Source organism: Sus scrofa, chromosome 15 (genome assembly GCF_054392235.1).
Source record: "Sus scrofa isolate SSC_HxYL_T2T_F1_AM1 chromosome 15, Sscrofa_HxYL_maternal_Yorkshire_Landrace_v2.0, whole genome shotgun sequence".
Classification (NCBI taxonomy): domain Eukaryota; kingdom Metazoa; phylum Chordata; class Mammalia; order Artiodactyla; family Suidae; genus Sus; species Sus scrofa.
In genome coordinates this window covers 115,809,721-115,827,487 of record NC_139397.1, presented here as the reverse complement: position 1 = coordinate 115,827,487, position 17,767 = coordinate 115,809,721, and the positions used below count along the sequence as shown (strand labels likewise).

At 43.2% G+C, this 17,767-nt stretch overlaps 1 protein-coding gene and 1 long non-coding RNA gene across 6 annotated transcripts in view; one reads left to right on the top strand and one right to left on the bottom strand.

The window, feature by feature from the left end:
- LOC110257079 (uncharacterized) overlaps positions 1-6,434 on the bottom strand; it is a 59,122-nt gene extending 52,688 nt beyond the window's left edge. For 2 of the 3 annotated variants that reach the window (XR_014830071.1, XR_014830070.1), the window contains exons 1-2: positions 6,325-6,434; positions 5,369-5,495 (exon numbers count right to left, since the gene is read on the bottom strand). This is a non-coding gene — a long non-coding RNA (uncharacterized LOC110257079). The remainder of the gene's footprint in view (positions 1-5,368; positions 5,496-6,324) is intronic. The other variant, XR_002339300.2, reaches the window with a different exon arrangement.
- The window catches only part of RFTN2 (raftlin family member 2), a 70,462-nt gene that overhangs the window by 49,364 nt on the left and 3,331 nt on the right, over positions 1-17,767 (top strand). For 2 of the 3 annotated variants that reach the window (XM_085000299.1, XM_021075725.2), the window contains 2 exons: positions 8,054-8,132; positions 16,303-17,695. The exons of the other annotated variant lie outside the window; for it this stretch is intronic. In XM_085000299.1, the coding sequence (XP_084856425.1) occupies positions 8,054-8,132; positions 16,303-16,575 (352 nt within the window). In that variant the 3' untranslated portion in view covers positions 16,576-17,695. Of the gene's footprint in view, positions 1-8,053; positions 8,133-16,302; positions 17,696-17,767 lie in introns of those variants that run through there. 3 annotated transcript variants of the gene reach the window in all.

Genomic DNA, 17,767 nt, shown 5'->3' with positions numbered 1-17,767 from the left:
GCTGTAGCTCCGATTGGACCCCTAAGCCCGGGAACCTCCATATGCCATGGGTGCAGCCCTAAAAAAAGACACACTCAAAAAAAGATATTATCAAACCCTGACAGAACTGCTGTTTCTTATTGGTTTTGTTGCTTGTTTGTTTTTATAAGTAGTACTTGTTCAGTCTTGTGCAAAACTGAGTTCATGGGGGAGTTTTTTAAGGCAAAGTTTTCAGTGATTCATCTTTTCTGTGGTGCTTAAATGCCACAAATCATGAACTTGCTCCTGTCTTTCCTCCCTTTTGTCATCCTAACACCAGGACCTGCCTGTTCTGTTTAAATAGTGTAATTGGCCCGGGAAAACTGAACCCTTGTTTTTACGTCCTCATTATTGTTCATTACAACTTCTAAACTTTATAAACTGAAATGCCAGATTGGGGAGATGCCAACATAGAAATCTGGACTTCTGCACAAGTCTACTCTTATTCACTCTTTTTTTTGTTTGTTTGTTTCGTTTTTGTCTTTTTGCCATTTCTTGGGCCACTCCCACGGCATATGGAGGTTCCCAGGCTAGGGGTCGAATTGGAGCTGTAGCTGCCGGCCTACACCACAGCCACAGCAACTCAGGATCCGAGCCTCATCTGCAACCTACACCACAGCTCACAGCAACGCCAGATCCTTAACCCACTGAGCAAGGCCAGGGATCGAACCCACAACCTCATGGTTCCTAGTCGGATTTGTTAACCTCTGAGCCACGACAGGAACGCTTCTTATCCACTCATTTTAAAGTTGTCTAGTCAGAATGGAATTACACTAGGCCGTTCCCCGCTGTGGTCAGGGCTTCCCTGAGTTCCTTCTACACTTGCTAGCAGATGGTGTGGTGTTGTAGAAAGGAGGGAACTAGAAATGATTTCAGATAAAACTCTGGGTTTCAACTTCCTTATTCATAAAATGGGGGAGAAGTTCCCACTGTGGCACAAAGGGATTGGCGGTGTCTCTGCAGCGCAAGGATGCAGGTTCAATCCCTTGCCCAGCACAGTGGGTTAAAGGATCTTACGTTGCCACACAACTGGGATCTGATCCCTGGCCCAGGAGCTCCATCTGTATGCTGCCAAGTGGCCCAAGAAGAAAATAAATGGGGGAAATAATATCTTTGCTGCCCACCTGAAAGGACCATCACAACAAGCAAATGTGCAACTTCACATGGAAAGTGCTTGGTACACCAAAAGCACTGCACAAACACAAGTCACTCTTCTTCTTTTGGTCTATGAGATCTTCTTTTCTTGGGAGGCCAGTCTTTGCCTTGTCTTTTAGTTCCATAGCAAATCTCTCTCCCTTAAAAATACCCAAGTAGGGAGTTCCCGTTGTGGCGCAGTGGTTAGCGAATCTGACTAGGAACCATGAGGTTGCGGGTTCTATCCCTGCCCTTGCTCAGTGGGTTAACAATCCGGCGTTGCCGTGAGCTGTGGTGTAGGTTGCAGATGCGGCTCCGATCGCCGTGGCTCTGGCGAAGGCCAGTGACTACAGCTCCAATTCGACCCCTAGCCTGGGAACCTCCATATGCTGCAGAAGTGGCACTAGAAAAGGCAAAAAGACAAAAAAAAAAAAAAAAAAAACCCAAGTAGAGAGTCTTCTTTTTGTTTTCTTATGAAATGCGTAGAAGGCAGGAAATGGAGACAGAAACTTTTATTGAGTATCTGCTACACAAGAGAACTGTACCCGCTGGAGTTCTCACTGTGGCTTAGAGGTTTCTAACCCAACTAGTATACAGAGGATGCAGGTTCGATCCCTGGCCTCACTCATTGGGTTAAGGATCTGGCTTTTCTGAGAGCTGCGATGTAGGTTGCAGACTCGGATCAGATCTGGTGCTGCCGTGGCTATGGTGTAGGCTGGCAGCTATAGCTCTAATTCAACCCCTAGCCTGGGAACTTCCATATGCCCCAGGTGCAGCCCTTAAAAAAAAAAAAAAGAACTATACCCACCACCTTCTGGTGGTGTTAGAACCACCTCTCTTTGTTTTTTGTTTTATTTTTCTTTTTTGGAGGGATTTTTTTTGTTTTTGTTTTTGTTTTTGCTTTTTAGGGCTGCACTTGCAGCATGTGTAAGTTCTCAGGTTAGGGGTCGAATCAGAGCTACAGCTGCCAGCCTACACTGCAGCCACAGCAAGGCAGGATCTGAGCTGGTCTGCAACCTACACCACAGCTCACAGCAACGCTGGATCCATAACCCAGTGATCGAGGCCAGGGATCAAACCCACATCCTCAGGGATCCTAGTCAGGTTTGTTAACCACTGAGCCATGAAGGGAACTCCAGAACCACCTCTGTTTTCAGAAAAGAAATAGAAGGCTCAGAAAAATAGTGTGACTACCTCAGCATCACTTAGCAAACGAGCAACAGAACTGGGGTGCAAACCCAGGGTCAGTCTGGCTTTAAAGCCCTACATGCTGTTTCCCCCACACTCCACACTGCCCCTCTGATAAATACATCACAGGGAGGTGATGTGTCCTGACATTTTGTAGTATAAAGTTGTAGAGCCAGATGAACTCATTTCTCCCCCATCTGTGGCCTGGCTGCCCTGCCTCTGCTATAAGTACAATCCCTAGCTTGCTCTCCCCAGATCCCACACTAACATCTGCCCGCACTGAAAGATGAGCTTACCACCAGGGCAGAGAGCCCCTGGTCCCAGAGACAGCAGCAGTGCTGGGGCTTCTCTGCTGCTTCCTTTGGGTCTTTGCCTAATCCTGTGACCCAGGAGCTGACTCAGGCCTCATACTTCTTTCACTTTGCTTCCACTGGCTGGTCCGGTCAGATGCCTGAACATGACCTTGCTTCTCTCGCCAATCTCATTTTTGCAATGGGCCTCACAGATCTGACCTTTGCTTTCCTCCTTCAGTTTGGCCTGATGCCCCAGATTGTACCTGGGCTTGGCCTCTGGAGTCATGATACTTTCCTGGTCCTCCTTCCCCTTCCCCAGGCTTCATAACCATTCACCCTGCCCTCCGCCACTGCCTGCAGGGAACTTGGTGCCCTGGCTGCCCCATCCCTCAAGCTGACAATGGCCCTAAGGAGTATCGGCTGCTCTCAGAGAGGAAGGACTAATGGATGCTTTCACATCTTTGCAGACAATTCCCTTGACCAGCTTCTGGCAGCTTATAGCCTTGACCAAAACAGGTTGTGCCAGAACTTTTCCAGAGTTTTTCTGTAAATCAAGCATTTTCCAAAAGCTGCATTCATTTTCTATTACATCAAAGCATGACTGCCCATTAATAACATTCTGAAAGAGAATCCAAAGGTTCTTAGCTCTCTCTCAGGAAGATACTAAGTTCCTCGGCTACCCAGCAGCACTTTTTGGATGAAAACTTCTGTAGGGAATAGGAGATGTAGGCCCTGTCCTCTTAGAGCATCCAGGAGGCATCTGAAGTGCTCTCTGGTCCCATAATGACTTCACCAGTCAAGTCCTTTCAGAAGCTGTGCTACAGGGCAAAACTTCTATCCAAGCTCAGTAAAGAGAGTTGCCTCAGGAGCCCCTGGAGACTGTGAGGGACTCACTTGCCCTGTCAGGTATCCCTCTTCAAGGCTTCAGACTTCTTTCTCTTAGAGTTCTCATGATTAGATTCTCCAAATCCAAAGGCATTCCACATCTTACAGATGTTCTGAAAATAGTAGAACCTACTTATTTTTTTTTGTTTTTTCTTTTGCCTTGTTTTTTGCCTTTTAGGGCTGCATCTGCGGCATATGGAAGTTCCCAGGCTAGGGGTCCAATCAGAGTTACAGCTGCCAACCTACACCACAGCTCACAGCAACACTGGATCCTTGTCCCACTAAGCGAGGCCAGGAATGGAACCCACAATCTCATGGTTACTAGTTCGATTAGTTTCTGCTGAGCCACAATGGGAACTCCAGTTTTGTTTTTATTTTATTTTTGGTCACATTCACGTGAGTTCTGGCGCGGGGCGGAGGGGAATCAAACGCATGCCACAGCAGCGACCTGGGCCATAGCAGTGACAATGCCAGATCTTTAACTACTGAGCCACCAGGGAACTCCTAGAACTACCTGTTTTAAATCAGAATGTTCCCTTAGAAAACTAGGTACGTAGAGGTCTCAGACATATTTCAAACTGAGTCTGGCTCTAAGAACCTCCCAAGAGAGGGAAAGATGCTAACCTTCCAAAGTGTCGTCTGAGCATCCAGAGACTGTCCTAAGATAGCCTTTAAGAAGCCATCTCTGGAGTTCCCGTCATGGCACAGTGGTTAACGAATCCGACTAGGAACCATGAGGTTTCAGGTTCGGTCCCTGGCCTTGCTTAGTGGGTTAAGGATCCGATGTTGCCGTGAGCTGTGGTGTAGGTCGCAGACTCGGCTCGAATCCCAAGCTGCTGTGGCTCTGGCGAAGGCCGGTGGCTACAGCTCCAATTGAACCCCTAGCCTGGGAACCTCCATATGCTGCGGGAGTGGCCCTAGAAAAGGCAGAAAGAAAAAAAAAAAAAAAGAAGCCGTCTCCACACCCGCTATTTTACCTCATTAGCAATGGTTAGAAGCCTACTTTAGGCCAACCATCACATTCTAGTGCTTTCAGACTTGCCCTATCCTATAATCATTTGGGAAGAACTCCAGTGTCACCCCCAGCCCCTACCCTCACATTCTCCTGCTTTCTGTTCAATAAGAATAATTCCATCCCGATCCCTCCTTCTCATCTTTGGATAGTTCTAGGCCTGGTTCCCTCATGTGATTCACTACCTGGGTCACACATTTTGGGCATTATCCAGAAATCTCTTCTCTATTCTTATGTATCTTTTGCCTTGACTTTTCTTTCCAGAAGATATTCTTTTATTATTATTATTATTATTACTCAATGAATTTATTACATTTGTAGTTGTACAATGATCATCACAATCCAATTTTATAGGATTTCCATCCCACAACCCCAGCGCATCCCCCTACCCCCCAAACTGTCTCCTTTGGAGCCCATAAGTTTTTCAAAGTTTGTGAGTCAGTACCAGAAGATATTCTTGATTCTAAGCTACTTCTTCCCACTTCGCCCCACCCCACATTTCATTAAATGGAGGAAGTAGAAGGAAACCACATTCACTGTGCTCCTTCCAGGGGCAGGCACATTGACTTATTTGTCCTTCACAACGTCCCTGATAGGAAAGGCAAGAGCATTTTAAAACTTTGCTAAAGTCATCAGCTATTAGGTGGTATCATCAACTGTCATGGTAAAAGCACAACATGCGAACTGTTAGTTTCGGTTTTGTCTGGAGACTTCCTAAGAACTCTAGCCCAGGATCCAGCCTCTCAGATGGCTCTGCAGAACTGCTCCGAAGAGGTAACTGGAAGGGGTCAGTAAATATGTGATTTAGGAGAAGAGTCACATGCAGTCAAGCACATACCTTGATAGAAGGTTAGGAGTTCCCATTGTGGCTCAGTGATAATGAACCCAACTAGTGTCCATGAGGACATGGGTTCAATCCCTGGCCTCACTCATTGGGTTAAGGATCCAGCATCACCAGTGCAGTCCTAAAAGGAAGGTTGGTCATGAGGAACAGATATCTCATTTAGTGATTTTAGTGCTTTTCTAAGTATGCAAGAATCCGGGTTCATAAAAAAAATTTCCCCTGGAGTTCCCATCATGGTGCAGCGGAAATGAATGCGACTAGGAACCACGAGGTTGCAGGTTTGATCTCAGTCCTGGTTCAGTGGGTTAAGGATCCAGTGTTGCCACGAGCTGTGGTGTAGGTCACAGACATGGCTCGGATCTGACATTGCTGTGGCTGTGGTGTGGGCCGGCAGCTACAGCTCCGATTCAACCCCTAGCCTGGGAACTTCCATATGCTGCCAGCGCAGCCCTAAAAAGACCAAAAAAAAAAAAAAAAAAAAAAAAAAAAAAAAAAAAAAATTCTCCAGAATTATTTCTAACTTTGTGAGGGCCTCTTTTCCCAGAGCACCAAGTACCTTATTCAGATCTTTGCCTGAATTCCTTTCAGGGTGAACTGTGGGTCAGTAACCACAGCAGCTAATGACTTGATTTTTGCAGAACTGGAAGGTGGGCAACATTCTTTGTTTTACAGCAGTTAAGATTTGAACCCAAGACCTGTATTATTCCAAAGTCACTGCTTTTTCCAGTCTCCTCTATGCTCCCAAACAGACCAGCCTGTTCTTCACGCCACTCATCCCTTCCCGGTATACCTGCGTCGTAATTGATGGCTCCTGATAATTCAAGTTGTTCCCAAAAGTTAGGATATATTTCATACCAATCTTTTCTTCTAATCAAAGATAAAGTCAAACTGCAATAAGATTAGACCAGAAGCAATCATTTAAAAATAAAAAAGAAGCAGTCTCTCATTACCAGTTTGCAGGAAGATCTGCTGTTTCTCAAAATTCAACAGTATCAGTAAGTTGGGGATTTTCAAATGGTGTGGAGTAGACCACTAGGGCCAGAGTTTCAATGTTGCGTTTGTTTTCTAGAAACAGAGCTCAGCATAAAATGCAGCTAAGAGGGAGGTTTTGTTGGGGGTTTTTGCATAATAAAAGTCGTAACTGAGCAACATCAGCCACAGACACTCCTTCCCCATAAATCCATGGAGACTCTTGTGAAAAGCATTTCAGAGAAATCCAAACCCCAAGTAGTCTTTGGCAAGGGGTAATTTGCCATGATGATAGTTAAATAGGGAGAATACTGAGTAGCTGACTACAAAGAAGCATCTAAAAATGAAACGAGCTGTGGCTCAAGTCCCTCAACTGAAAATGTATATAAAATTTTTCACATGTGGCAGCTCAAATCTGTCTCTTCTTTTTATCAGACAGATTTGACAAAGCATAGCAAGGAGCTTAAATTATACCCCTTTGGCCTAATAATCCCACTCCTGAGAATTTATCCCAAGAAAATAACTCATAAAGAATGAGGAAGACTAGACATGTTTCTATAGCAGCATTACTTATAAATAGCAGAAAACTGGAAACTAATTTTCTAATAATAAAGGAAAAGCTTAGTACATTTTGGTATCTTAATTCTTTGAGATACTATGCACCTATTAAGAATATGATCACAGTGTACACACAAGAAAAGGGATACGCATAGAATACAAAAAGGCAAGTATGGTTATAGACATGCAGAAATACACACGTTGGAGTTCCCATCTTGGCGTAGTGGAGACAAATCCAACTAGGAACCATGAGGTTGTGGGTTCAATTCCTGCCCTCTCTCAGTGAGTTAAGGGTGCAGCATTGCTGTGAGCTGTGGTGTAGGTTGCAGACGCGGCTCGGATCTGGCATTGCTATGGCTGTGGTGCAGGCCAGCAGCTGTAGCTCTGATTGGACCCCTAGCCTGGGAATCTCCATATGCCTCAGGTTTGGCCCTAAAAAGCAAAGAAGAACAACAAAAAAATAAACACGTTGATAAAGAGTAGGAAGGAGAGTTCCCATTGTGGCTCAGAAGCTAACAAACCCGACTAAGATCCAAGAGGATGCGGGTTCAATCCCTGGCCTTGCTCAGTGAGTCAAGGATCCGACATTGCCATGAGCTGTGGGGTAGGTCACAGACACGGCTCGGATTTCTTGTTGCTGTGACTGTGGCTAGGCTAGCAGCTATAGCTCCAATTCGACCCCTAGCCTGGGAACTTCCACATGCTGCGCCTAAAAAGCAAAAAAAAAAAAAAAAAAAGAGTAGGAGGGGACACGAAGAGACAAACTACAGATGTTAGTACAGTAAGATTATAAGTTTTAAACATTAAAATTTTCTTTTGTAATGACCATATTTAGTTTTTAGGGTTTTCTTCCCTGTTTTTCCAGCTTTAACATAAAGAATCGTATTTCAGAGCTCTCTTGTGGCACAGCAGGTTAAGGATCTGGTGTTATCACTGCAGCGGCTCAGGTCACTGCTGTGGTTCATGTTCAATCTCTGGCCCAGGAACTTCCATATGTCGAGGGTGTGGCCAAAAAACACTGTATAGAATCATATTTCAGAATTACTTTTGTATCAGATTATTTTACAAAGGATACATGTGGAACATTCTAGTCAAGTGTGAAATATAGAGAATTATAAATTCACAAATACATACTATTGTTTTAATTTGCAGTGAAGGAAATTTGGCTACAAAGCAAGTTGTGTTTCTTCAGAGACCAGTTATGTGGAATTCAGCTGCTCAAACACCAGAAGTGAGTAAAATTGATGCTTTATGTGCTAAATGTTATACTGAAGCATTTCTTTTCTTTTCTTTCTTTCTTTCTTTTTTTTTTAGGGCTGCACCTGAGCCGTATGGAGGTTCCCATGCTAGGGGTCGAATTGGAGTAATAGCTGCCAGCCTACACCACAGCCACAGCAACACAGGATCTGAGCTGTCTGTTCACAGCAACGCCGGAACCTTAACCCACTGAGGGAGGCCAGGGTTTGAACCCTCAACCTCATGGTTCCTAGTTGGATTCATTTCTGAAGCACCATGAGGGGAACTCCTGAAGCATTTAATTCTTAAACTCTCATTGCTATTCTAATTGGTGAATGGATGAGGAAGTGCAGACTTGATAAGGAAAACAGTCTTCTGAACCAACAGGTAACAAGGGAAATGTGGCAGCAAACAGTTCTGAAGGGGATCAAAATATTACCCCAAATATGCCACTTGGGCACAAGAAGCTAAAGGCGATTAAGAAACAGACAGGAGTTCCTGTTGCGGCTCAGCAGAAATGAACCCGACTTGTTTCCATGAGGACACCGGTTCAATCCCTGGCCTAGATCAGTGGGTCAAGGATCTGGCATTGCTGTGAGCTGTGGTGTAGGTCATAGATGTGGCTTGGATCTGCTGTTGCTGTGGCTGTGGAGTAGGCCAGCAGCTGTACCTCCAATTCGACCCCTGGCCTGGGAACTTCCATAAGCTTCATGAGTGGCTCTAAAAAGCAAAAAACAAACAAAGAAACAAACAAAAAAAAAAAAAGGAAAAAAAATCACACTTTTTAATTACCTAAAATTGTAATTTCAGTTAAATTTTTCAGTCCATTTCTCTTTGATAAATATTTGAAAGAAACAAAAGATCATTTAAAAGTATTTAGTTTCCACCAACTCAAATAGAATGTCCATCCAGTGGTCTTCACAAGGTAAGCAGGGGGGAAAAAAAAAAAAAAAAAGAAGAGGGAGATTCCAGAGGTGAGGGAGCACATGTGTGTGTGAGATCATCTACCATGCCCTCCAAGCCACCATGTCCTCATCTGTAACATAGGGGCAACGTTAGCACCTCCCAGAGGGTTCTGAGGCGGATTCAGTGAGAGAATATGTAGAGGGTTGGGCACAGCACCTGGTCACAAGAAAGGTTGTTTTGTTTTCATAGAGATGTTTTTCTTTCAATATTAAATGATTAAACACTAACTCTTTGGAGAAACTGAAGAAAAATCCAAAACTCTTAATGACTCTCCATTTTTCTCCTATTAAAAATTACCTTCAGGGAGTTCCCTTTGGTGTAGTGAGTTAAGGATCTGGTGTTGTCACTGCAGTGGCCCAGGAACTTCCGCATGCCTCAGGCATGGGCATGGCCAAAAAAAAAAAAAAAGAATGAAAAAAAAGATGGGGAGTTTCCTCGTGGCTCAGTGGTTAACAAATCAGACTAGAATCTATGAGGATGCAGGTTTTAGATCCCTGTCCTTTCTCAGAGGTTAAGGATGTGGCATTGCCATGAGCTGTGGTGTAGGTTGCAGATGCGGCTCGGATCTGGTGTTGCTGTGGCTGTTGCAAAGGCCGGCAGCTACAGCTCCAATATGACCCCTGGCCTGGGAACTTCCATATGCCGTGTGCGGCCCCCCGCAAAAAAAAAGATGGAAAGAATAGACCCTGAGAGATAGCAGTTAAATTTTTTTACATTTGTTTTTCTTCTTTAGAGCAGTTTTGCATTCAAATAATTTTCTTGTCTTTAAAATACATCTCAAGGGAATTCCTGTCATGGCTCAGTGGTTAATGAACCCGATCAGTAACCACGAGGTTGCGGGTTCGATCCCTGGCCTCGCTCAGTGTATTAAGGATACAGCGCTGCCATGTGCTGTGGTATAAGTCACAGATGTGACTCGGATCTGGCATTGCTGCGGCTGTGGTGTAGGCCAGCATCTGTAGCTCCAATTGGACCCCTAGCCTGGGAACCTCCATATGCAACAGGTGCAGCCCTAAAAAGCAAAAAGTTAAAATATCTCAAAATGAATGATTTCAAGAGGTAAAGACTTTTTGGGCACATCTGTTGAATCGTTTCTCTAATATAAACTAGCAACTTAAGTACATCTAAGAAGTGTTCTGAATTAGATCTTTTCCAGGGTAACTTAATAAAATCATATAAATACTAAGAAATATGTAACTTATACATTAACTTCTTTCCTTACTCTACAGAAAGATAATTATTTAATCAAACATTGTTCTTACTTTTCCAGTGATTTGAAGTTCATCTGAAATTATTTGAAACTCATAGGGGTCGTTTTTCATTCATTAGCTGTTAGTATCCTCAGTTGTCCATGAGAAATCAAATCTGGTGCCAGTGTCAATAGAGGGTATCAGCTGCCTTAAAGAGCATCATGTAAAAATAAAAATGACAGGAGCTCCTGCTTTGGCTCAGTGGGTTCGGCAGCGTCTTGGGAGCCCTGGGACTCGGGTTCAACCCCAGGCCTGGCCCAGGAGCTCCATATGCCACGGGGAAGCCCAAAAAATAAATAAAGAAAATTTTAAAATAGAAACAAATTTTTAAAAAGTAAAAATGGCAGCATCCTGCTTTTAACATTAATGAGGTTCTTCCTCCAGCAAATGGGCTTTTTACTGGTGTGGGCAGAGGGGAGGAGGGATCACTGCAGCCATAGGGTGATGTTCAGACTGAAGTGTGGCCCCCTCTTCTGGGCCACTCACAGTTACCGCTCGGTATCCCTTGAGGTGTAAAAGACAGAAACTTTGCTCAGATTAGCCTATGTACCTAAGGGCGTCTAGGTGGGAAGGATACTGGCATAGCTCATAACATTAACAAGAGTGCTACAAAAACCAGGGCCTCAGGTACTAATACTGGAGATTCACCCCCAGACTGCTCTGTTTGTTGAGTGTCTGTGTAGGTATTTGCAGAGGGCTTCTTCTGAGTTGAGTGTGGCCACCTCATCAAAAAGAAAGAACTTCTTAAAATAAACCAAGCAGAGAAATACGAGTACTATATGTTATCACTTATGGGTGGAATCTAAAAAATAAAACAGGAATTGCTTTGTGGTGCAGCAGATTAAGGATCCAGCATTGTCACTGCTGTGGCTTGGGTCACTGCTGTGGCTCAGGTTTGATCCCTGACCCAGGAACTTCCACATGCTGAGGGTGCAGCCAAAAAAAAAAAAAAAAAAAGAATACGACAAAACAGAAGCAGACTCACAGATAGAGAACAAACTAGTGGCTACAGTGGGGAGAGGGATGGTGTAGGTATCCCAGGTTATGGGTAGGGGATTAAGAGGTACTATCTAATATGTATAAAATAAACTACAAGAGTTCCCGTCATGGCTCAACAGTAACAAACCTGACTAGTATCCAGAGGACATGGGTTCAATCACAGGCCTTGCTCAGTGGGTTGAGGATCTGGCATTGCCATGAGCTGTGGTGTAGATTGCAGACACAGCTTGATTCTAGCATTGCTGTGGCAGTGGCAAAGGCTGGCAGCTGTAGCTCCAATTTGACCCCTAGCCAGGGAACTTGCATATGTCATATGTCGTGAGGTCGTGAGTATAGCTGTAAAAAAAAAAAAAAAAAGAAAGGAAAAAAAAAGACTAAATAAATAAATTAAATAGAAGAATATATTGTAAAGCACAGGGAATATAGCCAAATTTTTATAATGAACTTAAATGGAGTATAATCTATAATCATATTGAATCACTATGTTGCACACCTGAAAATAATACTGTAAATCAACTATACTTCAATTTTTAGAAAGAACTTCTTTATCTTAGAACCAATATAGCAGTCCTGGGGAAGGATCTGATTGGATCTGATTGGGTCACATACACACACTTCAGCAGAGATTGTGGCTAGAAAAGCTAGTTGGAGGGGTGGTTGTCCACCAAAGCTTTTTCCTCTCCCAGGCTTGAATGATTTTGAGAGACTCGACTTGGATGACCCAAGAATATATTCTGTGAGCAAGCAGGAATGGGATTTCTCTGCATGGTTCAGAGCCTCTGACTCTTCTAACTGGTACTAGAGCTGCACTTAGTCTTACAATAGCTTCTTAATCCTCCTCTAAGCCTGAGACACACAAGGAAGAGAAATTCTGAATGTCTATTCTATGTTTTTATTTTTTAATTTTTACAACCATACCTGTGGCATATGGAAGTTCCCAGGCCAGGGGTCGAATCAGAGGTGCAGCTGAAGCCTGTGCCACAGCCATGGCAACAGCAGATCCAAGCCATATCTGTAACCTACACCACAGCTCGGGGCAACATCAGATCCCTAACCCACTGAGTGATGCCAGGGATCAAACCTGCATCCTCACAGAGACTATGTCAGGTCCTTAACCCACTGAGCCACAATGGGAACTTCACCATTCTGTGTTTTTATTGCTTTATAAATCATATTTTTTGCTACTCTCTCACTCTGTCCATCATAATGCTGTACAAAACAATATGTGTCCTATTACTGGTTTAAGTCTGACTTTCTTTTTCTTTGCTCTTGAGACACTGACAGTGGAAAATGAGAGGTTGGTAGGACTTCCTAAATGCAACTGATTTGTCTCTGAGCCTCATATTTGAAATGGATCAGTCATTTTTAGTAAATGAGGATGATTCTCAAAAGTTGATCAGTTTTTATCAAGGGGGGGCATTAGAGCTGAATGCAAACCTTGGATAATCTCCCCCAATTTATAGTGAAAATATCAGAAAAAAGTGAGAAGATACATGAATAAAAGCCTGGCAATATAGCATGGAAAATCTCTTTATTGACATAGAGAAATAATCAAAATATAGTGAGTGCTAAGTGCAAAAGTAAGCTGTACACATCTATATGTGCATATGCAAAATCAGAGTAAAACATGCCAAATTTTAACAGTGGTATCTCTGTGAGACAGGATCGTGCGTGGGTTTTGCTTTTTTCTTTCTTTTTGCCAGGTTTTCTATACTGAACATATGTTATTTTGTCATTGGAAATTTTTATTTGAGAAACACACAGCTCTTTGACCACAAATCTACTCATATTTTTGCAGAGCAAATATTGTGAAAAGAATAAGGTAAGACACTCAGGCTCCAGCTCAAAGCTTGCTAGCTACTCCCTGACAAATCCCGTCTTCTTTCTGGGTCCTCCCTCTGTAGAATAAGGGATTAAAGTAGATGATCTTGGAGTTCCCGTCGTGGCGCAGTGGTTAACGAATCCGACTAGGAACCATGAGGTTGCGGGTTCGATCCCTGCCCTTGCTCAGTGGGTTAACGATCCGGCGTTGCCGTGAGCTGTGGTGTAGGTTGCAGACGCGGCTCGGATCCCGTGTTGCTGTGGCTCTGGCGTAGGCCGGTGGCTACAGCTCCGATTCAACCCCTAGTCTGGGAACCTCCATATGCCGTGGGAGCGGCCCAAGAAATAGCAACAACAACAACAACAAAAAAGACAAAAGACAAAAAAAAAAAAAAAAAAAAAAATAAAAAATAAAAAAAAAAAAAAAAAAAAAAAAAAAAAAATAAAGTAGATGATCTTCAAGCACTGGCCAGGCTTCAGCCTGTTGTAAGAACATTGCAATTTGATTTGTTGGAAAAGCTGTTATTATTTCATGTGACCTCAGAGTGAAGTGGGGGAGGTAACATCATTGCTGAAGATGTATTTATTGAGTCACATGGTAAAAAAGAAAAGTGTTTATTCTGAAATCCTTTTTAGAGTTACCATGTTAGGTATATTTTCATTTTTTTTTTTCTTTTGCCATGCCCACGGCATATAGAAGTTCCCAGACCAGGGATCGAATTGTACCACAACAGTGACTCAAGCCACTGCAGTGACGGGAGCCTTAATGGTCTGAGCCACAAGGGAATTCCCTGTCATCTTGTAATATTTGAAGTTTACGGAGTTCCCCCGAGTAGCTCACTGGTAACGAACCCAACTAGTATCCATAAGGTTGTGGTTTCGAACCCTGGCCTTACTCAGTGGGTTAAGGATCCAGTGTTACCATGAGCTGTGTTGTATGTCTCAGGGTCAGCTAGGATCCCGCTTTGCTGTGGCTGTGGTGTAGGCTGGCACCCATAGCTCTGATTTGACTCCTGTCCTGGGAACGTCCATATTCCATGTGTGGTCATAAAAAAAGACAAAAAAAAAAAAAAGAAAAGAAAAGAAATTTACCTTTGCTGGCTGTTTACTTATTAGTACTTATCTAAAAGTGAATTATTATGACTATCTTGTTATTTTGAATAAAACCCAATTTTTATTAGGAAAATTCTCTTTGAGTATGTGAGAGCTGGCTGCTGTTGGCTGATATACAATAAGGAATTTATTGCAAAATTTACCTTTGCCGTAAGGAAGGAAAGATCTAAGCTGCCAAGTGCACCCACTCCTTCCCATTTATTCAGTCAGCATGAGAGGTCATTCCAGAGTGAATGCGTTCTTTATGCCTGTGGGAAAGGGAGCCAGTAGCCAGGCTTGAGAAAGGAGACCAGTCTGGCAGTACCCATCAGCCTGGCCTGCAGCCAAAAGTCCCAGTGCCAACCAGTGTCCCAGTGCCAGGGAGAACGTGCCATTTTCAAATTCTGTATGCTGCGAGTTAATCTACCAGTTTCACTGCTTGTATTAAACTCAATATATTTGGTGAATGAGAAGAAAAAGGAAAAGGATTTGCGATCTGATGTTTGCACTTGATGAAAGCAAATGAAAATGTCTCCACCACCAAGCTTTGTCTGACTTGGGACATGAGGGTGGGCCTTTCCTGAGGCAGGACCCACTGCAGACTTGTTCCCTTAAACTTGCTCAAGGACTCCAGCAACTCAGCCAAGAAAAAGATGAGCTGCCAACACACTCCTCTCTATGCAACACACTGAGGGCTGCATCGTCCTGTACAATGTCATCAATGTCAAAGGCAGTGGTTGCATTCCACAGGAGCCCACAAAATCCAGTTTAATAAAGCTGTTTGTTTGTGTTGTATGTTTGCCACAAAAACCAGCAGAAGAAACTTTTGTATCTTATTCACTACAATTCAACAAACCTGTGGGTTAACAAACTTTTCTAAGGTTAACCTAGGCATCTGACTTCTATGTTATTTTCCTAAGAGCTTCTCTAAGAGTAATTTAATTCTCATTTTTAAGAAAATGTAATCCTAATCCCCAATTTTAGGAGTTCCCATTGTGGTTCAGCTTTAGGAGTTCCCATCGTGGCTCAGCAGTTAGCAACCTGACTAGCATCCATGAGGATGAAGGTTTGATCCCTGGCCTTCCTTGCTCAGTCGGTTAAGGATCTGATGTTGCCGTGAGCTGTGATGTAGGTCGCAGACACAGCTGGGATCCCGCGTTGCTGTGGCTCTGGCGTAGGCTGGCGTCTACACCTCTGATTCAACCCCTAGCCTGGGAACCTCCATATGCTGCAGGTGTGGTCCTAAAAAGACAAAAAAAAAAAAAAAAAAAAAAATTAGCTTTAAGCAAATAAGCTCTTTGTAACCTGGGAAATTACTGAGCTTTTAAAAATTTTTGTTTTATCTTTTTTATTTATCCTTGTTCAATTTTGTGCCTGCGTATATGATCATGATCTGTCATAGCATCAGTATTAAAGAAGCCCCAGAAAGAAATCTCATGCACAGGTCCCTCCTTGGGCTCTCCTGCTGACTAGACGTCTTAGTTTGACTTGCTTCCTTGGCAGGGACCATGTCCTCTTCATTCTGAACCACACCAAGGACATGGTCAGGCCTTGGTGATATGTCACAGCGAGAACACCTGCAGCTTGTCAGTCTGCAGAGTGAGCTGGTCCCGTTCCCACTGTGTCAGGCAGAGGCGGTTGGGGAAGGACAAGGAGAGAGGTCCGCCCCACGCAGAAAGCCACCCCTTCTTCCCATACAATCTCGGCCTGAACTATCTGTGCAGCCTATTCCAGCAGAAGTGGGGGTGAGGTGGCCTCTGAGGCACTTCTGCTGCAGCTCACCAACTAACACCAAAAAGCAAAACAGAACCACCAGGGTGTCTCTGCCTGCTTTGTCCCCCCAAGTATGATCTTAACAGGTCTCTCTCCTCAAAGAGCACACTTTCACAGGGTGGGGGGTCGGGGACATGATGGGAGGCTCCCAGCTGGTCCTTGAAGAGCAGATTTGGAAGAGAAACAGGCAGAAAGGCGTGTGCCAGATCAGAAGGTCAGGACTGCATTCACCCTTTTAATTCCTGCCAATCTCTTGTGTTTCAGAGGCGAGGCAGCCGGCACGTGAAAGGGGAAGACAGGAGCAAAGTCACCAGCAGGAGCATCGGACTGGACACAGCGCTGTCACACCCTGCAGAGAGCAGAAGCCCAGCTGAGGGGCGCCTTCTCTCTCCCTCTAGAGAATGCTGGATGAAGGAGAAGAGGCCTGCCCAGCCCAGCGGCTTCTCCGGGCTCAGCAGCAGTGACAGTGTCCTGCGGGAGCTAGACGATGGACAGTTTGACCAGGAAGATGGAGTAACTCAGGTCACTTGTATGTGAGCAAAGAAGGAAAGCCACAGAGGCCTTGTAAATAATAATGAGTAAAATAATTGCCAAGTGACTTCATTGTATCACTTTACCTGCATTTACATAATACTTTGAATTTTTCCAGACTCAGGCTGTCCTCTAATCTATGTAAACTTTGGCTCAACCTCCCAGGCACGGAAGAATAACCAACATATTTGTACATTTAGAATCCTGTTTAGAGTTCTCTCAACTAAAACATCTGTTTAAACAGATGTCTCATTAGGTTATTAACCCATAATGTACTTCAGTTTCTCATGAATGTTCAAGGTATAATTTTCTTACAGTTCCTGGTAAGACGACTAAATTTCTCAACCAGTATCTTTACCTAATTAGACAATTCTCAGGAAATTAGAGTCTTAAAACTGAAATTCTCTCTCTCTCACTTACACACACATATAAAGGGCTAATTAATAAAATACCTATTTCCTGAAAATAGCAGTCTAAATTTTGTCTTTAACTGTGTTATGTATATACAAAGCAAACCTATTTGTTAAAATAGTCTTTGAAAAAGAATCTGTTTTGAATGTCTTTGGTTTTAAAGAGTCACCGTGCTACCCACCCTGTACTAATTCATTGAGCTTCAACTTTGATGCTTCTAATAGCCTAACAAAGAGCGAAGCAGCATCCCCTAAAATTCAATGTGAAAAGAACCCACAAGCTCAATATTTAAAAACCTTAATAGAATTAATTTTCTTTTAAAAAATGTAAATAGTCTAAAAACTATGTAAAGTTCCATCAACTTTAAATGGAAACTGAAGTCTTTTATATTTCTCTAGATTTGAGTTATGCTTTTATTTTGATTGCTAATCATGAAGAATGTGGAAACCCAGAATTTTCACTCCTGAAAGAATAAAAAATGCTTCTAGCACATGCAATGTGTACAGTGACCATCTCTGCTTTTCTTGCTCTGTTACTAGGAATACATTTGCCTTTCCCAGCCTTTAACAGAGATTTAAAGGCTCACTTTGAAATGTGAGAAATTTTAGATGAATTACAACTGACTGTGCCATTGATGAATTCAGCCTATTATATATTTTTATTAGCATTGGCATTATAAGACCATTTGAATAATAAAATATCATTTACTATTGGACTACTGTTTTTGTTTGTTGGTTGGTTTGTTTGTTTGTTTGTTTGTTTTGCTTTTTAGAGCGACACCTACAGC